The 21,777-nt window shown below is 44.0% G+C and overlaps 1 protein-coding gene across 1 annotated transcript in view; it reads right to left on the bottom strand.

Moving 5' to 3' along the window:
* Positions 1 to 21,777, bottom strand: part of TARS3 (threonyl-tRNA synthetase 3) — a 42,866-nt gene that overhangs the window by 15,214 nt on the left and 5,875 nt on the right. The window contains exons 4-12 of the mRNA XM_020911837.2: positions 17,912 to 18,035; positions 16,273 to 16,394; positions 14,987 to 15,104; positions 12,766 to 12,830; positions 9,715 to 9,793; positions 8,696 to 8,842; positions 7,787 to 7,885; positions 5,921 to 6,087; positions 4,140 to 4,302 (exon numbers count right to left, since the gene is read on the bottom strand). Coding sequence (XP_020767496.2) covers positions 4,140 to 4,302; positions 5,921 to 6,087; positions 7,787 to 7,885; positions 8,696 to 8,842; positions 9,715 to 9,793; positions 12,766 to 12,830; positions 14,987 to 15,104; positions 16,273 to 16,394; positions 17,912 to 18,035 — 1,084 coding nt within the window. The remainder of the gene's footprint in view (positions 1 to 4,139; positions 4,303 to 5,920; positions 6,088 to 7,786; positions 7,886 to 8,695; positions 8,843 to 9,714; positions 9,794 to 12,765; positions 12,831 to 14,986; positions 15,105 to 16,272; positions 16,395 to 17,911; positions 18,036 to 21,777) is intronic.

Below are 21,777 nucleotides of genomic sequence, written 5' to 3' on the forward strand. Positions count from 1 at the left end.
GACTCCTCCTTCTGGCCTCTGAATTTTGTTTTTTAAATTTTTATTGGAGTATAGCTGCTTTACAGTGTTGTGTTAGTTTCTGCTCTACAGCAAAGTGATTCAGTAACATGTGTATATATATCCCCTCTTTGCCACCACAGAGCATTGAGTGCCCATGCTATACAGTAGGTTATATTTCATTTTGATGAGAAATCTGCTGTTATTTCATTTTTAATTTTTTTCTTGAAGTTAAGGTATCACTTCTTTCTGTTTTCATTTTTTTCTTTATAGTTTTTCTAAGTTTGGCTCTAATGTGTCTAATGTTTCTTTGTTGTTGTTTAGTCACTAAGTCGTGTCTGATCTTTGGTGACCACATGGACTGTAGCCTGCCAGGCTCCTCCTCTGTCCATGGGTTCCCAGGTGAGAATACTGGAGTGCATAGCCATTTTCTTCTCCAGGGGATCTTCCTGATCCAGGGATTGAATCCATGTCTACTGCATTGGCAGGTGGGTTCTTTACCACTGCACCACCTGGTTTGTGTTTATCCCACTTGGACTTCTCAGCTACTTGAATCTGTAAGCTTATGGCTTTTGCTATATTTGGCCAGTTTTCAGCCATTACCTCTTTGAGTACTTCTTCACTTTCACCCTACTCTATTTTTCCAGAACTCTGGTGACATATATATTAGGCATTTGTTATGGTCCCACCAGTCTCTGAGGTTCTGTTCATTTTTCCCTCAGTCTCTTTTCTGTTCTTTCAGCTGGTGTCAATTCAAGCTCACTGATTCTTTTCTCTGTCTCCTCCATTCTTCTCATGAAACCATCCACTGAATATTTCATTTTGGTTATTACAGTTTTCAGTTCTAAAATCTCCATTTGGTTCTTCTTTATATCTTCTATTTCCTGAGATTTTTTTAAATTGTGCATTTGTTCCAAGTGCGTTTGTAATTGCTTATTGAGGTATTTTTATGGTGGCCTCATCAAATAATTCAAACAACCCTATCATCTCCGCAGCAGGGTGCCTACACTGCCCTTTTTCATCCAAGTTGAGATTTTTCTTCTTCTTGACATGATGACTGATTTCTGAAATCTGGATATTTTGGCTATTACAAGACTTTGGATTTTAGTTAAATTACCTATTTGAGCTGTCTTCCATGGACTCTGCTGGAACAGGGAGGGAGGACTGCCTGGCTATTGCAGAGTGGGAGCACATGTCAGGGTTTCCCACTGGGGACTGAGGAAGGCAGGGGCTCCCTGTTACTGCTGGGTGACAGCAGGAGTTCTGCACCCTGGTAGGCTTCTCCAATGACGCTAGGAGCGGCCGGAGTGTCCTGGTATCACTCCTTATGTGGCTTCTACTGATCCCAGGGTGCAGTCTCATCACTGAGGAGTGCTGGCAGGAGTCTCACCTCCCCCCTCAAGTAGGCAGTGGAGGAGGCACCGTGTGACTGCCAGGTGAAGAAGTCCAGGTGCCACTTAGTCTCCACTGACATTACAGGGTGGGTGTAGGGGTTCCCCGTTAATGCCTGCCAGGAATGAGCAGAATTTGGCATGACTCCTGTAAGTGTTTGGTAGAATTCCCTAGTGATTCCTTCTGGGCCTGGAGTTTCCTTTGTGGAAAGGTTGCTAACTACCAACTCAACTTCTTTCATAAACAAAGGACTACTCAGATTATCTATCTCTTCTTGAGTAAAATTTAGTAGCTTGTGTTTTTCAAAGAATTTGTTCATTTAATTTAATTTGTCAAGTTTACTGGCGTAAGCACTTTCATACTATTACCTTACTATCCTTTTAATATCTGTGGAATCTACAGGAATGTCACATCTCTGAGTCTGAAGTTTTTTCCTTCTTTTTTTGCTGCACATTGTTGATTGTGGGATCTTGGTTCCACAAACAGGGATCAAACCCAGGCCCCAGGCAGTAAGAGCACAGAGATCTAACCACTAGACTTCCAGGGAACTTTCCAGTCTTGATTATTTTTAATTAAGTTTTCTCTCTGACAAAACTAAAAGTTTATGAACTTCATTGATCTAGAGACCCAGCCTCTGGGTTGATATTGCATATTGTTTTTCTTTTTTCTATTTCACTGATTTCTTTTCTGCTATTATTTTCTTTTTTCTGCTCATCTCTAATGTAATTTGCTCTCCTTTTTCTAGTCTATTAAATAGAAGTTGAAATCATCTTTGAAAACATTCTTGTTTTCTAATGTGGGTGTTTCTCTAAAGTACCATTTTAATAGCATCCCACAAATCCTGATATACTGTATTTCTTTTACATTTCATTTGGTATAGAGCTGACCCTTGAACATGGCTGGGGTTAGGAGTACTGTCCCCTCACACAATGAAAAACCCATACATAACTGTACAGTTGGTCCTCAGTTTGCAGTTGCACACCTGCAGATTTAGCTAACTGTGACTCACGGAGCAGTGCTGTATGTATTCATAAAAACTTCTGTGTAGAAATAGACAGGGGCAGTTCAAACTTGTGTTGTGCACAGGTTAGTGTACAATATTTTCTAATTTCCCTTTGATTTCCTATTTGACATGGTTATTTAGAAGCGTATGACTCACTTTCCAAATATTTGGGGATTTTCCAGATAGTTTTCTGTTATTGAGTTCTACCTCAATTTCAAAGCAGCCAGAGGACTTTTTAAAAAATTATTTATTAAAATTTTTTTTTTGTCTGTGCTGGGTCTTCATCGCTGCACAGGCTTTTTCCCTAGTGGTGAGCAGGGCCCACTCTCTAGTTGCAGTGCTTGGGCTTCTTGTTGCGGTCACTTCTCTTGTGGAGCATGGGCTCTAGGGTATATGGACTCAGTAGTTGGGGCTTACAGGCTTCAGAGTACAAGCTCTAGCTGTGGCACACTAGGTTAGCTGCCCACAGCATGTGGGATCTTAGTTCTCAGACCAGGGATCAAACCCATGTCTCCTGCATCGGCATGTAGATTCTTTACCACTGAGCCACCAGGGAAGCCCCAGAGAACATATTCTGCATGAACTGAACCCCTTTAAATTTATTGAGACTCATTTTATGGCCCAGAATATGGTCTATCTTGGGAAATGTCCCATGAGCACTTTCAAAGAATGTGTACTCCATTATTGATTGGAAGGGTCTATAACTGTCTATTAGGTCAAACCATCTAATAGTGGCCCTTTGCATGGCAATTTGAATTTGAATTAAGATGAAAACCTGAAAAAGTAAATTCTAACTTCCAGGCAAAACTGAAAAACAAACACATCCAAAATTTCACCAATACCCTTTAAATAATGTTACTTAATAATTACTGTTAATAAAGTTGGAAGAAGCTTAAAAGAAAAAAAAATAAACTTCATGTCAAGAAAAACAACCCAATCCAAAAATGGGCAGAAGACCTAAACAGCAGAGACGACATAAAAATGGCCAACAGGCACATGAAAAAATGCTCAACATCAATAATTATTAAAGAAATGCAAATGAAAACTACAATGAGGCATGACCTCATACTAGTCAGAATGGCCATCATCAAAATGTCTATAAAATAATAAATGCTGGATAGGGTGTGGAGAAAAGGGAACCCTTCTACACTGTTGCTGGAATATAAATTGGTACAGTCACTATGAAGAACAGTATGGAGCATCCTTAAAAAGCTAAAAATAGCATTGTCATATGATCCAGCAATTCCACTCCTGGACATATATCCAGAAGATGAAAACTCTAATTTGAAACGACACATGCACCCCAATGTTCACCGCAGCACTATTCACAATAGCCAACACATGGAGGCAAACTAAACAACCACTGACAGAGGAATGGATAAAGAAAATATGGTGCATATCCACAATAGAATATTACTCAGCCATAAAAAGAAAAAAATGATGCCATTTGCAGCAACATGGATAAACCTAGAGATCATCATACTAAGTGCAGTAAGACAGAGAAAGACAAAATTCATATGAGATTATTTATATGTGGAATCTAAAAAAACGATACAAAAGAATGTGTTGGAACAGTTGGGACCTCGGAGACTAGACTGAACAACTCAGTTCACGGCAACTCTGAAAGGCCCAGCAATGCGTCTAAGGTAGCCACACAGGACCCATGCTGAGCACGCCTCCCTTAGTTCCTGTTTACCTACTCCACTGTGGACCTGTGCTGACCATGCCCCCCTGAGTTCCCGTCTACCTGCCCCACTGTGCAGAAGATGTGAGCGTCATCCTGCTGGAAGCGCCTGACGCGGGTCAAGCCACTCAGAGCTCCTGATGGCTCGTTCCTGTGAAGAACCCCGAAGTCAGCAAGTCTGATCGGCATTTCCCTCCAAGACCGTGGACGATGGGCAAACATCAGACTAGAAAAGACACAGGGGCACACAGTGTTTCCTTACTGCAGAAGAGATGCAGTAACCATCTGAATGTTAGTAAGTTAACAATTAAATGACTCAGGATTTGTAAACACCTGATTCTGGTTCTTAGATGACCAATTAAAAGAAATTTCTTCTCCCATGAATTACTGAATGCTGTATTTACATCACTGCACACTCTGAGAAAGAACCCAATCATCTCCTCCAGAAATACTGCTCCCTATTCTCATTCACCCATTTGCACTAACCATCTACAATCCATTTCAAAGGCTACTTCCTAAGTGAGGCAGCCCTGGACACTCCCCAGAAGGGCTGGTCAGTCGAGCTTCAGGCTCCAAGAACAGCCAGAATTGCCACACTTTTGACACTGGTCTTACTCTTTCAATAACTGTCTGTCTGTGTATTTGTTCCTTCTCCACTCTGCTCATGAGCTCCAGAAGGAAATGGCTATGTCTAAAGCACCCCACTAATACTCTCTCTGCATAAAAGGCCTCTCTTCTGCAGGAAGCAACCCTCGCTCCCACACCCCATGACCACTAAGCCACTGTGGTCCTGATTCTTTGTTCTGAGATAAGAAAATACAAAATTACACACTCTGATTGTGTTCAGCTTTCTTGTAATAATACTGAAATCACAGCTTCAACTAGTACCCAATGGGAAAATGAGTTAAGAAGTAGTTAATACAGGAATTCTGGAGAATGCAAAGCACTAGGTTTTAGTCTCCACCTTTGTTTAAAAAAAGAGGCTATAGAATATTTATATATGTTTTCATAAAACTAACGATAAATATATATCTTTTATATGCAGTTACCACAGAATTGAACTTCCTTTAGTCTTTACTGAAAAGGGCAAAGAGTTTTCTTCAGTATTCAGAGGTTTCTTTCAAGCAGTTACCTTCTAAGGTCAATTTTCTGAAACTGTGTATGTTGATATGAAGCTACATTCTTTGGTGGAAAATTGTACCTGTTCACGTCCAGTTGTAAAATCTACTTCTCTGACAAGGTTGCATTCGCATCCTATGCAGCTTTATGATAATTACATTCTTTCATAGACTCTAAGACAACCTTGACTGTAAGATGGACCATTATATTATGTACAACCAAGAAAGAACACAGCCATGAATTAAAATATGGTATAATGCTAAGATACCAACTATAAGACATATCCCAATTTCAGGGATGTTGAGATATGGAGGGGAATGCATCTTAGAATCAATTAAATCCAGTCACTGACTGTGAGCTCACAGGCCTTGTTATAATCACCCAAATAGCACGTAAGAACTAAATGTTCTGCAAATGTGCATATTTGAAGTATATTACCACTGGGAAGAGAAATGTAATAATTTCTAAAATTGATGGGTAATATTATCCTCTGAGAAGCACAAAATACTAAATGTTTTCCAGCCAACAGCCCACATCTGGCAAAGAGCAAACATATTTTAAAAGTAAATTCATCCTCCGGAATGAAACAACTTGGTAAAGATAGTTTCTAAACACCGTTCTTCATGCTAAAGGACCCTTTTAACTCCAAAAAGCAAAATAACATTAAAAACTAACTATAGTGAAGTACCTGCTAGGTACAGATCTGCTTCATTTTTCATACTCACCAGTGCCCTGGGCAATTCATGGGCTTAAGGGCAAAAGTGTCCTTGTCGATGTCAAAGGTGAACATGTTCTCACTGTAATGCTGCCAGTGTCCAGAGGCCTCCCAGAGCTTGCAGCTGTACATGTTGGGGGACAGGACCTCCGTGAAGTTGCGCTGGTGGTGCTGCTCCTAAAGGAGACAGGGGCGCAGAGCTGAAATCTGCTGGGGCAGGGCATAACTGCAGGCAAGAGATATCCAGACAAGGACTGCTAAATTCAGGATCATGCCTTACATCAGTTCACAGCTAATATGCCCTTGGTTTTAAGCGTGGTACCTTATGGATCATAAAGGAAAGATTCATGTATGCTCAGTATATAAGTATATTCACTTTATATGGGCAACCCACTTCAGTATTCTTGCCTGGAGAATCCCATGGAGAGAGGAGCCTGGTAGGCTCCAGTTCACAGTCGCAAAGAGTTGGGCACGACTGAAGCAACTTAGCATGCAAGCACACACACACATATTCATTTCATAATATAATGGTATGTAGTATATAACAGCAGTCCCCAACATTTTTGGCACCAGGACCAGTTTTGGGGTAGACAATTTTTCCACTGACTGGCGGCAGGGGTAGGGGAGGTTGGGATGATTCAAATGTATTACATTTATTGTGTGTGTCCACGTGTGTGAAGTCACCTCAGTCATGTCCGACTCTTTGGGACCCCATGGATGGACTGTAGCACACCAGGCTCCTCTGTCCATGGAATTCTCCAAGCAAGAATACTAGAGTGGGTTGCCATGCCCTCCTCTAGGGAATATTCCCAACCCAGGGATCAAACCCAGGTCTCCTGCATTGGCAGGTGGATTCTTTACCACTAGTCCCACCTGGGAAGTCCACATTTATTGTGCACTTTGTTTCTATTGTTATTACACTGTTATATATAATGAAATAATTATACAACTGACCATAATGCAGAATCAGTGGGAGCCCTGAGCCTGTTTTCCTGCACCTGGATGGTCCCATCTAGGGGCGATGGAAAACAGTGACACCTGGAGTGTGTTGCGTATGTCTAGCCTACTCCATAATCCTGTTTTGGTTGCTGTTACTGCAGAAGCCGCCTGCAATGTGGGAGACCCTGGTTTGATTTCTGGCTTGGGAGGATCCGCTGGAGATGGGGTAGGCTATCCACTCCAGCATTCTTGGGCTTCCTTTGTGGCTTAACTGGTAAAGAATCCACCTGCAATGCAGGAGACCTGGGTTTGATCATCCCTGGGTTGGGAAGATACCCTGGAGAAGGGAAAGGCTACCCACTCCAGTATTCTGGCCTGGAGATTTCCATGGACTGTACAGTCCATGGGGTTGCAAAGAGTTGGACATGATTGAATGCCTTTCACTTTCACTGCAAAAAACCCTGCTTCACAAAGATGGGATACTGGAAATGGAAGCAGGCTTTTCAGTGCTTTTGTGGCAGTCTCAGGATATTCCACCTCAACCTTAATCTAAAACGTATGGAGATTTGGAGTTGTGTCAAACATACTCTTAAGGCCACCATCATTTGCAATCTCAGGTGGTAATGTGTCACACAGAACATTTCCTCCTTCCTCTCTCACAAGAAGTTCCACAGTTGCCCTAAAGTTTATCTTTGTATCATATGTGCTCTAGAAACTCAAACTGACAAGAGGTACATTTAATGAAATCCAAGGAAAATACTAATGGTCTCAATGTTTTCAGTTGAAGGCAGAATACAGCATTTCTCTTTGAGGTTCAAAATTCTAGGTATTATTAAAATAAAATCAATGGAAAGGCTTGGCTATTTTATGATGAGAGAAAATGGTAAAATACAAAATGGAGCTGAATAAGCATAGAATAATTTTAAAAATTACTTACTCGTATGAAGTCTATCAGTGTGTTATAAATGAAGGCTCCTCTAGGAAGAAAGAAACAGCTTCCAGGGCTCAGATTATGGAAAAAGAAAAGTTCCTGTTCCTAGGTTGAAAAAGTAATTGCGTTTCAAATTCCACTGCTGTTATATATTTACCGTACACATATGATATGCTAGAATAAAACATACACTGTTATTTCCAAGTTCTAATAGCTGACATTCCAAATACTTGAATCTGACTTATGTAACAGTGCATGTGAAGTTACAACTCATATTTATGATTACTCAGCTTTGAACTTAACTTTTATTTCACCTGGGATTTACTGCCGATTTCTTACTTGGCACCTTGAGATATGGATCTCATGAGGAGTTGACATGGCAAAAAGGTCAGGAAAGTTCACTGCTGGAGGTGGGTCTGAGTGGCAGTGACCTCTGCATGGCCGTCATGCTGAGAGCCCGCCTGGGTGGCCACCACCCTCCAGTGTCCGTCCTCCTGCCACCCCACACACCCCCCAGCAGAGCCAAGGACACGGAGCTCCACAGTGAGCGCTGCACCCTCACATCACAGCTCCCACTGGAGGACTGAGAGTTAAACCAGGTCCACCTGCCTGCAATATACTGTTCTTGCTCTGCTTACCAAATACAAAGTATACTATCAGGTATACACTCTTTTTTCTTTAAAAAATTTTATATAACTATAAAAATAAGAGAGAAGTGCAATTTTTTACATCTAATAGAAATATAAAAAGGAAAAAGGTTAGTAGACACTGGGGGTAGGAGTGTGAAAGAACTCAGCAGCAAACCACGAGTGCCAGGGAAACAAAAGACAGGAGGGGAGAAGAAATGTCAGCATTAAGACAGGCTAGGTCTGAGCCTTGGTCCCAGAGCAGTGCAGCAGCGCTTGGCGGGCACACCTTCCCGATTGTCCTGTGGTCCCGGGCCCCGGCTTCCTCCTGGAGCTCCTCCCAGGCAGCCATCCGCTGCTCATCAGGAAAGGACACCCCGTAGACTCTCTGCAGCATTTCCATCTCAGGGTTGTCCTCCCAGTATGCCAAGGAATTCTAAACATCAGACAAGATTCGGGTAAACACGTCAAACTCTTGGTGACCAGTAAAACTGCTCTGAAATACTAATATGTGCAGGTGGTTCTAAACAGGGGCCTGAACTGCTGTGGACTTGGATATAAGTCAGGCATCCTGGACACCAAGGGATGAGGGACTACACACAACTTCCCATCTGAACATCAGCACAGCTGACTCACAGGGGACTTCCTGTAGACTTAGAATCTTAGATTGTTTCTAACTAAACCTCCCACTCCAAATTACACCATTAATCAGTAAATTACAGTCAGTCTGCTGTGGGTTCTAGGAGTGGAAAGTGAGAAAGAAAATGTGAAAACGAGGAAAGGCAAGCACCACGTGCATCACTCAGGAGAGGGCAGCGAAGGAGAAAGGGGTGTGGTGGCCAGCCCCCTCCTCCACCCGCCTCCTCCCGCCTTGAGAAAACCAAGGCAGGTCAAGCCAGCTCCATCAGTCCCAGGCCTCTCGCTTTCACAGCGTGTTTTCGGCATCACACCACTCCATCTCTTTTTCCCTTCCTTTTCCTACATTATATTATTCTCATGGCAGATAAACACTCTTGTTCACATCAGAACAACTCAAGAAAACAAGAGTATACAGAATATCTTCACAGATAAAAACAAAATGTGCTGTGAAACTTACAGTAATGTTAAATGATAGACAATCAAAAGCAATGTAAAATGTTCTAATTATCAATCCTAAAACACTATTATTTTTAGAAACCCATACAAAAGTCAAATACACATGTGGTGTTTGAAAGTGACACAGTGCTCATATTATACAAGACATTATTGAACTACTATCTTATCTAGTTCACTTAAAGTTTACTGTATCAGAAAAAAATCAATCCTTACCTTGAAAATTTTTATGATCTTAATATTTCCAGTGTGTCTTATGTGAGGGCCTTTACAAAGTTCAACTAGTGGACCGCACCTGTGGTGAAATATTTAAAACATGTCCAGACACAGTTATAGCTTTGGGGACTATTGGTTGGAAACCATGTTCTATGTTCTGGGGCAATGTTTAATTCAGGAACAACTTAGTATGAATCCATCTTTAATTTAGGGATGCAGGAAAGAGGTGAGTCACCCGGTCTCAGATCCCAATCTTCCCCCTTCAGGTCGCATACAGAAGAAGCCACAGAATCTTTGGAAAGAAACTTTGCAGACAGACACACCTCTTTTCACACCTCTTTTCACTGTCACATCCTGAGGCTGTCACATCTTAGAGGGCTTCCCAGGTCGCTCAGTGGTAGAAAACCTGCCTGCCAATGCAGGAGACACAAGAGACCTGGATTTAGTCCCTGGATTAGGAAGATCCGATGGAGGAGAACAGGGCAACCCACTCCAGTATTCTTATCTGGGAAATTCCATGAACAGAGGTGACTGGAAGGCTTTAGTCCATACAGTCACAAACAGTTGGACACACACAAGGCTCTTACAAATTTTCACTATTGGAAAATCAAAAATCCACTTTCCTGCTTTATCCTAATTTTCAAAACCAAAATTACATGAAAGATATAAAAAAATACATTCACTTGATGTCAAAAATAAACTTCACCAGACCCACAGAACGCACACCACCAAATGTGAAACCTATGTAAATGCTGGACTCGGGTGACAGAGACATGGCAGTGTAGATGGACTATAACTCATGTCACACTCTGGATGGGGGGGGATCTTGACCATGGGGAAGCCACATGCACACAGGGGCGGGGTGTATGGGAACTCTCTGCCCGTCCTCTAAATTCTACGGCAAACCTAAAACTGCTCCAAAAAATAAACTCTATATATATTTATTTATAAATATATAAATTTAAGGGTTTTCTTTGCTTGTTTTCGGGCACTCTGGTTTTATAACAAAATGCCTACTTGTATTTTGGTTTATTAGATGATGCAAAAGTTTAGATGAGAGATGAAACCACTATAAAGCATTTGTCTGCACCTGTAATGAACAAGGGGCCATAAAACCCTAACAAGAGTAGACTCTTCTCCAAGTACAAAAACATGAACAGAGTTAAGATACCAATAATGCAGGTCACAGAGAAGGTGACTTAACATCAACCAATTTAAGGGAAATTTAGTAAAAAAAGAAAGTTGTTCCTTAACTATTCCAACTAATTTTAAATATTTTTAAAGTTCACTAGTTAAAAAGTTAAAAATCATAATGAACACATAAAGCGACTGGATTATTCATCAAAGCAGAATGAAGATTTAACCATGAAAACACCATTTCTTTGAATGACCAGGATTTATGTACTGTTCTCTGTCCAAAAAGGAGATTGTAAGTTAATGCTCAAGAGAAATGGAAAAAAATGCCTGATTAGTAAGAAAGACTTAAATAAGCCAATCTTTAAATAACCCCATAGGGAAAAAAGTCATTTATGTTCAAAAAATTAAATACAAGCCATTCCAATTGAAAAATTAAGTGTTAATGCTGACCTCAGAAACGTTTAAAACAAAACAAAAGGGACTCTCCAGGTGATGCAGTGGGTAAGAATCCATCTGTCAATGCAGAGGACACAGGTTCAAGCCCTGGTCCGGGAATATTCCACATGCTGCAGAACAACTAAGCCTGTGTGCCACAACTACTGAAATTTGGGTGCTCTAGGGCCAGCAATAAAGAGTAGCCCCCACTCTCCACAACTAGAGAAAGCCCCCTCACACCAATGACAACCAGCACAGCCATAAATAAATAAAATTGTACTTAAAAACCCCAAAAGATCAAGTATTAAAAGTCAGAAATTTAAAGCTCACCATATCTTGTCAATTTCCTCATTTGTTTTTAAACTCTGAAATGGTATGCTAACATTTATTTATATTACAGGTAATAATAAAATCTTATCAGGTCACTGGAGAGTGGTAAAAACAAACATGGTATCCACCTGCAGCATAAAGTGGCCACATGTTCACATGACCCTTCAGGAAATACACTGCACAGCTGTGCATGAAGGGGTGTGACTTTACTCATGGTACAGCTAAGTCACAGAACCACAGCACTTGAGTGTGGAAAGGAAGTGCCCTGTGCAGGACATCTGTGGTCATACTCATTACAGGGACAAGTCTTCTCTGATGGGACTGAGAAGGTCACAAGCAGTCAAAGAAGGGGACACCAGGAGTGGGGACAAGCAGTACCCGTAAGGCAGTTGAACAAATGGACAGTAAGGGGGGCTGGGAGCCTGATGTCCAGCAGGACTAAGGGTTTGGGTTTGGACTCCCATGGTCTTTGCTATACACCACTTCTATTCTGCCTTACTGATGCATAGAGGGTGATGCTCTTGGCCCCCAAACAGTGGAGAGTGTGGTGAGAGGCAGAGAATCATACCTGAGGAGATGGTCCACTACAGCTCCACTGCCCCCCAATATGAACACAGGAGGATGAACAGAATTCCTTTCCTGAACAGCCCCCCAAAACATGAGGCCCTGAGAACATGGTCTCACTTGCAGGGAGAGAGGTGCTCTACAGCTAACATCCCAAAAACAGAATGTGGGTTTGTTGTTGTTTAGTTGCTAAGTTGTGTCTCTTTGTGACCCCATGGACTTGTAGCCCGCCAGGCTCCTCTGCCCATGGAATTCTCCAGGCAAGAAATACTGAAGTGGGTTGCCATTTCCTCCTCCATGGAATCTTTCCAAAGCAAGATCAAACTTACATCTCCTGCTTTGGGAGGAGAATTCTTTACTGCTGAGCCACCAGGGAAACCTGTGGCTTTTAAGTACCATCCTGATAAATACAAATGAGAAAATCATTACCTCCCTTTGCGGTGACATTTCAGAGTCCCCACACAAAGGAGCACTCTATCAACCATGCAAACTTACAATCAGGCCTCCCACTCAAAGACAAACTTGTTTCTGCTAACACCTTCAGATGCATCACTGAGCAGAGTTTACAATTCACACACATGTTACCTGTAAACTGTGGTCGTTGGCGTGTCCACCTTCTCCTTCAGGATGCGGCATTTAAATTTATTGTACTACAAAGAAAAATACACCCAAATAGTATCACATAAAACGTTTAAGTGGGAAAAAATGTTCCCTTTTTCCAACAAACACTGAATGGGCATCTGCTATGTTCTAGGTGCTGAGACCCTGGGGACACATGGAGCCCAGTGCCCGGTTCTGTACCATCCAGGATGGGTGCCCAGAGCCTGTGTGGGCCCTGAGCATTTGATACGTAACTGATCTGAACTGAGGGGCACCACCAGGCCAAGACACACTGGATTCCAGAAGCACAATGTGAAAAAAAAGAATATAAAATCACTTTTTATGTTGGTTACATGTTGAAGTAATATTTTTTGATTTATTGAGTTAAATAAAATGTTATAAAGATTAATTTCACCTCTCTTTTACTTTTAAAATGTGGCTACCAGAAAATTTCAGATGACATACAGGGCTCAGACTTGGGAATGGCATTATTAGACTGGACTGTTCTAGATTTCAGCTTTAACTACATGGAATAAATAAAATTCTGAAGACATAGCTACATTATGAATTTGTACAAAAAATCAAAACAAAGTCTACAGTAAATAATATTATTTCATTGAAAAACTTAGCAGACACTTTCCTGCTTTCATCATTATTACTATTGTGCCAGATACTTTGTATTAAATAACTACTTAAAGGAGGTAGTTGTTTAGAGAAAAAAATGGATTTGTATGATTTAACTGTTGTGTACTTACATATTAAAATCAACTCATTTTTCTTCACAAAGTTTTGATGGAGTTTTGTTCTCAACCCAAAGAATGCGAGAAAATAATTGCAAATCACATATCTAGTATGAGATTAATATCCAGAATATATCAAGAACTCCTACAGCTCAACACCAAAAAACAAACAACCCAATTCAAAAATGGACAAAGGACTGAACAGACATTTCTCCAAAGAAGATCTACAAATGGCAACAGGCGTGTGGAAAGATGCTCTCACCAGCCATCAGAGAAATACAAATAAAAACCACAATGGGGTACCTCCTCACACCCACTGGAATGGTTATTTTATTTTTTTGAAGGGAAAGGGAAGGGAAGGGAGAGAAAGAAAAAGTCAAATTAGCAAGAATACAGAGAAACTGGAACTCTCATGCTGGTAGGAATGTAAAACAGTACAACCACTGTGGCAAACAGTATGGCAGTTGATCAAAAAATTAAACACAAGATTTCCATATAATTCAACAACTCCACTTCTGGGTATACACTGAAGAACTGAAAGTGTGGACCTGAACAGATACGAGTACACCCATGTAGTAACATTTTTCTTAGGAGTCAAGAGATGTCCATTGACAAAGAGTGAATAAATAAAAGGTAGTCCATCCATACAGTGGAATGAATATTATTCAGCCTCAAAAGAGGAAGGCAATTCTGACACTTGGTATGACATGGATGAACCTTGAGCACACAACACTGAGATAGGCCACTCACAAGGACGATTACTGTGTGATTCCACCTGATGAGGCCCTGGAGCAGTCACTCTCAAGGAGACAGAAGGGGTGGGGAAAGGAGATTCGGTGTAACTGCTGGGAGGTGCAGAGCTCTGGAGATGGGTGCTGACAGTGACTGCACAACAGTGTGCGAGTACTTAACGCCACAGAACTGTCCACTTAGAGTGCGACTCAAACAGTAATTTTTATATTTTGGATAGTTTACCACACACAGAAAAAAAGCAGCTTCAACTTTTACCAAATCCAAATCTACTTTTCAATTAAAGCCCACGAAACTAACAATACTGCATGCACTCTCAAATTATGTTTTCTTTGATATTTATGATTTTAAAAATAAAATTTAGAAGATATTTAAGCAAATTAGTTTGAACAATAAAAAGAGAAAGTTCAAGTTTTACACAGGTTACTACAGGCTAGAATCTATTTTAAAAACTAGCCGAAAACCCCAATGAAAAGAGGAAAAGCCAGAATTTTATATGGCATTATTAACATTGTTGAATTCAGTAGCTGGAGTACTAACAACACTCAGGATTAATCAGATTTATAAAACACAAATGAACACTACTCTCCCGGCCCTTCACCTACTTATATCTGCATTACAAATCTGAACCAAGCGTTAGGAATGTGGTGAGCAGGGACTGACCATTTGTTTAAAGCAGTGGTGTGCTATTACTGCTCAAGTCCCCCCATAATCACCTTGAATAGGTCTAGGAGGACCTCCGTTCTGACTTCCAGTCTCTCAAACGGCTGCTGCTCTTTGATGATGGTCTGGCATAGGCTCTCCAGCACCGGCAGCTCTGCGCTGGACACGGCCCTGCAGGGAAGCAGGAGCAGTCACCACGGACGCTGGGACAGCACCTGTGACCTGAGGCCCTAGTCAGCAGCAGATCAACTTTCTCCCAGAAGAACGTGGTGCTCTATGGTCCAGGACTTCAGAGACTCAACATGTCCCCCCAACCCCCACTCCTTCCCTCCTCCACCATCTGTGCTCATGTCCCTCCAGTCTCATGGGCCGCACCCCACCACCCCTGGGCTCAAGGCTGCCGCACAGAGGCCTGGGATGCTCTGGGACAGCTCCCTGCCATCCTCCGTCCCACCCTACTTCCAGGTCACTGAGCTCTCGGCTGAGTGCCCACCTGCTTGTCCCACAGCTCTGTCACCTCCCGCAGCAAGTGGTGGTGCGTCTGTTTCCGTCTGTCTCCCCTGACTGGATGGCTGAGCCCATGAGGACAGGCTGATCTCCACTGGGTAGTCAGCAGCACCAAGCCCAGCACACAAGAGGCATCTACACATTCTGAGATGACTCTGGTGGGTAGGGGTGCTCACAGGGGACGAGCTGGCTGGGCTAGGAGAGGAGCTACAGAGCACTGGGCACACGGGCAGCATGGAGGTAACAGCTGGAGGTGGAATGAACCACAGGCAACCAGGCTACAGATGCCAGGGGTCTATGCCAAGGCAGAAGGAGTGAGAAGGTGGGTCAGGGAGAACCACTGAGGGTCAAAACAGGCAGAACTGGATGGAGTGACAGGGTGGGGGATGAGGACCAGGGTGGCGTAGGGAAGTTTCAGTCTGACTTTCCATATACAGTTGTGAGAGGTAAGGAGGGCTGAGGTGGGGCCTGTGGCTCGGGAGTTCATGCACAGACCTAGGGAATGTGAAACCTCCAGAGACTGGCCCTGCTGGCACCAGCCATGGGATGTATGGCTGGGGGGCACGTCGCCCTTGACCATCACGGTGAGGACTACCTGCTCTCCGGGGATTAACCTGACCACTCTGGTCCGAATCGGTAGTCTGCCCTAACAAGCCTCAGGTCAGATAAATAGTATGTCATGTCTTTCTTGAGCAAAGAAAGAAAACCACTTGAGAAGTTACCCTTAAATCTACAGTCATAAAAAATAATAATTTTCACAAATGGTTACCCCATCTGTAATCATGTCCTTATCAGATACTCAATGCACTGACAAGTAAGCTTTCAGGGTTACCTGTCTTCCACGTACACATCGTAGTGAAAGCCATCATCGCCGGGTGGACTGCAGCACAGGAGGCCCCCGTAGTGGAGCTCCAGGGCTTCCCCGAGTACGTGGGCGCTGGAGTGCCAATATACCTGTGGAGCAACAGAGGCCAGGCCACAGCTGCATCATGGGAAGTCACCAGGCTGATGCAGGGACAAGTGAGCATGTGGGTACAGCATCAGGTGACAGACCCCAGGACACAGGCAGTGTCGTCTCTGCAGACTGCTGAGACCTGCCTGTTTCTGAGCCCTCCCTGGAGCCCACTGTGCCCCCACCCTACCCCCTGCCCCACCAGCCAGCTATGTGCTTCTCCTGCAGCTTCACTCTGAGCAGCGCTGAGCCCGGCTCCTAAACCACTTCCTTCTGGGCCTCAACCATGAGCAGAAGAGAGCTGGACCATGAGCAGAGCATCCACCCAGAGCTGGTTCAGGCCCAGTGCAGAGGGCCACCTAAGAGTGTGAGCACTGGCCCCCTTCCTCCTCCTCCTCTGGCCAGCCTTTCTGAGCCAGAGATGCGGCCACAGTGGCTGTTCCTGACATCGCTCACATTAACAAGATTTTGCGTCTACACAGCAGTCTTCCCACACTAAACAGCACGTGGCCGTGAAGTTTGAAAGAGGACTCAGGAAGGCAGAGAAGTCTCTTGGAAGGAAGGAAAAGTTATTGACTCATCTGAGCTCTGCGTACTATTAACACGGTACCTTTGTGACAAGGTTACTGGGTCTCGCCTAGATAATGTACACCAAGGCTGGGGCTGGAGTCTGGGAGGTAACATTCTCATTTTCACGAGCAACCACAACTATTCTGCAAGCCCTACGGCGTGACACCAGGTGCCAGGGGTGGACTGATCAGGCACTCTAGAAAGATTTCCCGTGATAATATGATAAATGCTTTATCTTTCATGATGTCACTGAACACAGGGGGACAGAATGTCAAAGAGGCTGACCCCTCTGTAGAACATTAAGGTTGGTGGTCCCCTGTCCCCACCACCCATATTTCTGACAGACTGAAGACCCTTAGCAGCCCACTGTTGAAGAACCGTGTCTACAGGTCAACAAAGAGCCCACCTGTGTGGGAAACTGCTCAGGTCTCAGCAGGATTCTGACCTCAGAAAAGGGTTAAAACCACCTGCTAGGCCAGCCACCACAGCTGCTCCGGGTTGGCTCCTACTTGATGCTCTCCAGAGGCTGACATTACCTGAAAGCATCCAGCTGTTTGATTTGCTTACTAACTATCCCTTCCACCTGTCGTGAACTCTGCTGCCCACAGCATTGGCACATGCACATGGACGCTGGTCAGCTGACTGAGGAAATCAACACAGGTTCACAAGTTCCAGGGTGGCATCTGGTATGAAGCTAGGTGACAGTTGTTAGGGTTAGTCCTTAAGTGAGAAAAACTAACACACATATGCAAGCTATGTATTTCATTACATATTTTGTTCATGCTCTTTATGAATCACTTTTAAATACGGTGTCATGTTAGATTTAATAAACACCAAACTTAGAAAATCACAAAACCCACTGTTCTACCCTTTAGTGTGTGACTTTGTACATGGTACATCTGACAACATAAACACCCAAAGTGTGGTTGGCTGGTTTTCAGACACTTACGGCCTGGGCCTCCTCATCCTCGAAGGTGAGGAGCTCCACAGTGGCGTCCCCTTCCAGTGGGCGGTCTAGGTCCCACAGCTCCCCGTTCACTTTGGCCACCACGGTGGTTTCTGCTAGCTCCTGACTGGGGATAGGACAGTCATGTCAGGGTTAACCCATCACAGACTAAAGCTATTCCTTAAAAAAAGACATGAAATTAATTTCCACGGTTTGTTTCTTTCTTAAGTGGAAAGTACAAATGTAAACTAATAGATTTTTAAAAAATTTTTTGTGATGTTTAAGTACAAAAGAAATATGATTTGTTCACTGTAAAAATTCAGAAAACAGAATGCACAGGAATAAAATCACATACATCTTACCACTCAGAGATAAGTACTCACAACATTTATACATCAATATAAAAACTTTGAAAGTATTACTCTGCTTATGTTATCTGCTAACCTACTTTTTAAACTTTGGCTTCCCTGGTAGCTCAGCTGGTAAAGAATCCACCTGCAATGCAGGAGACCTAGGTTCAATCCCTGGGTTGGGAAGAACCCCTGCAGAAGGGAAAGGCTACCTACTCCAGTATTCTGGCCTGGAGAGTTCCATGGACTGTATAATCCATGGGGTTGCAAGAGAGTTGGACACGACTGAGTGACTTTCACTCACTTTTTAAACTTAACAGCAAACCACGACATTTTCCCCAACAGCGGACAGACTTGTAAAACATGCTACCTGACAGCTGCAGCAGAACTAAGATTTGCCCAATGAACCCACTATTTCTGGGCATTTCAGTTATAATTTGAGGGTTTTGCTTGCCTTGTTTTATTTTGGCAGTGACAAATAATGCTGCAGTGAATATTCTTGAATATTCATTGAATATTGAATACATCTTAGTTCCTGACTATCTTCTCAGGAAAATTCTAGAAGTAAACTTTTGGGATTTGAACTTTTAACAACTGGACTACATTGCCAAATTTCCTTACCAGGAGAGGGCCTAAGAATACCTTTCTCTGTGCTCTCAGGGAGTACAAAATTATGTCTTCTTGGCAATGTAATGTTTTCATTTGTATTTCTGTGACTGCCCTGAGCCGGGGCACAGCCCTGTGGTTAAGAGCACACACTCTGGGGTCAGGCCAACCTCAGGTTGAACCCTGAACAATTTACTCAGCTTTTCTAAGCCTTACTTTCCTTATCAGTAAAATGGGAATTACAGGACCTTCTTCATACATTTATTCTGAGGATAAAATAAGGTGTGGGCTTCCCAGGAGGCTCAGTGGTAAAGACTGCCTGCAATGCAGGAGATGGCAGGAGATGCGGGTTCGATCCCTGGATTGGAAAGATGCCCTAGAGAAAGAAATGGCAACCCACTCCAGTATTGTTGCCTGGAGAATTCCATGGACAGAGGGACCCAGGCAGACTAGAGTCCACAGGGTCATAAAGATCCGGACATGACTGAGCAACTACACAACAACAAAAATAAGGTGTACTGATAATCAGAACTTAATAAATGTTCAGTATTACTGTCAAAGGAGTAGAATCTCATTTTCCTTTCTGCTGGCCGGGCCAGGCAGCTCAGGGCCCCTCCAGTCCGTCGTCTCCATCCTTTACAGTCAGCGTCTGGCTGGCCCTGCAGCAGAAGGGGGGCTGTGTGGCTAAGGTGGAGGAGATGGGCAGAAACACTGCTGCATCTCTGCCTTTAGACTATGTAGGGCACCAATCCACCCCCTCCCAGCCCTCTGTGGATGGAACACAAGTGAGTTACAACCTTTGGACCACACAGACAAGGCAACACTGTACCAGACCACCCAGCAGCCACACAGAAGGACTTCAGGTCCCCAAATGAGGGTATGGAGAAGCGCTGCCCCGCAGCCTGGACCCTGCAGCCCCTGACTGCTCTCAGAGAGATGCTGACCACATTTAAGCCATGGAGTTTTCTGTGGCCTCCACTGCAGCAGTTTAGCCTGTGTCTTAACCAACACAGAAACAAGGACCTGGAAGTAACATGACAAGTTATATGGCACTGGCTTAGCAGATGGGCAGCGGTTACAAGGAGAGACACTAAGATGCGCAGAGCTAACAACCATTGTTACAGCACAACAAAGTATCTCGTAAGACTTGCGGGCAAAACATCTGCTCACAACGCCTGTAGCACATGAGTAAACAGATATGAAAAGGCAGGATGTTGGGATATGCCAGGGAACTCCTCCGGCTTTTAGCAAAAAACTACAGAGGATGAGACGGTTGCATGGCATCATCAACTCAATGGACATGAATTTGAGTAAAACTCCGGGAGATAAGTAAGGGCAGGGAAGCCTGGTGTGCTGCAGTCTATGGGGTCACAAAGAGTGGGATACAACTGAGCGACTAAACAACAACGGCAACCAGACCAAGAGGGCTTCCCAGGTGGCACTAATGGTAAAGAACCGGCCTGCCAATGCAGGAGACTTAAGAGATGTGAGTTTGATCCCTGGGTCAGAAAGATCCCCTGGAGGAGGGCATGGCAATCCACTCAAGTATTCTTGCCTGGAGAATCTCGTGGACAGAGGAGCCTGGTGGGCTACAGTCCATGGCGTCATAACAAGTCAGACACGAGTGAAGCAACTGAGCATGCACACACCAGACCAAGGGATGCTCAGGTGAGACCTATTCTGCTTGCAAACAGAGGTGGCAAGGGGACAGGCAGTGACAGCCCTTCTCAGAGTCCACGCAGGGACAGACAAGATGGGTCTGTCCAACTGCACAGGTTAGAGTAAGGGAGCCACTCTCCCCCGGCCTACGGTATGTCTAATCTTGGTCCATTAAATGAAGGAAGAGACAAATGAGTCAAGTACAAAGTCAGGGAATAAGAGCGTGAGAAGTTCCGGTCTAGGAGAACTCTTTAGGAAGATTACTCTCATGTGAAACTGATTAGAAGCTTCTGGTGAGAGGCCTACTTCAGTTAACTGCTTGAGGGAAATGTTTTGCAGAACAAACTATAAGCCCCACTCACAGACACCCATGACTGATCCTCAGAGGAGCCCTGAGACCCCCACCCCCACCTTCACCATGTGCACCAGGGAAGCTGCACCAAACACGCAGCCTGTATACCCAATGGCTGTCTGCACTTGAGACATGGCAGGTGAGGGCAAGGGACGACAATGTACCTTCCAAACTGCAAAACCAGGCCCAAAAGAGGACAATGGGCAATCAAGCTACTCCCAGAGAACAAAGGGTAGCCAGACAGGCCAACCCAAACCAACAGGACCCTAGGGCTCCTGAACACTGCCTCGATGTCAGCTGCACCGCTCCTCTTTGTTCCAAATGTCCATGACTGCATTTATCCCTCACTGTAACCCATGTGACACATGCAGCCTTGTCTGTTAGTTTGCTTGCAGCCGGCTGATGGGCAGAGCGAGGAGGGCGGTTGTGTGGTTCACCTAAAGTCAGTCCCGGGCTTTCTGCTGCCACTGGAGGTGCCTGGAGTCCACTCACAGGGGAGGGAGGAGGAATGGTGAGGCATGAGGCAGGGGGCTACTCACAGAAGTCTGGACATCAAGGGACATGGCCGGGAGACACTGTACCTGATGCTAAGAGTCTTCTCTCCCGTGGCAAGAGCACCTGGGCTGGATATGCATTGGGTCAGTAGGAGCTGTGTCTCCATTCTCCCACAGCTCGGCAGAGCCTGTGACTCCATATGAGCTCACAGCCCTTAGAGGATTAATGTGTGCCACTCGGGTCTTAGACTCAAAGCACCCTCATTCTTCAGCCGCTCTTCCCCTGGCCTGTGAGCTGGTCCATGGGTGACACACAGCCTGCACCCCAGACATGGACAAACCCCACTTAAGGGTCAGATGAGTGACAAGATGGTGAAAGGGGGACCAGGGTCCATGAAAAATGGCCTG

Source organism: Odocoileus virginianus, chromosome 16 (assembly GCF_023699985.2).
Source record: "Odocoileus virginianus isolate 20LAN1187 ecotype Illinois chromosome 16, Ovbor_1.2, whole genome shotgun sequence".
Lineage (NCBI taxonomy): Eukaryota > Metazoa > Chordata > Mammalia > Artiodactyla > Cervidae > Odocoileus > Odocoileus virginianus.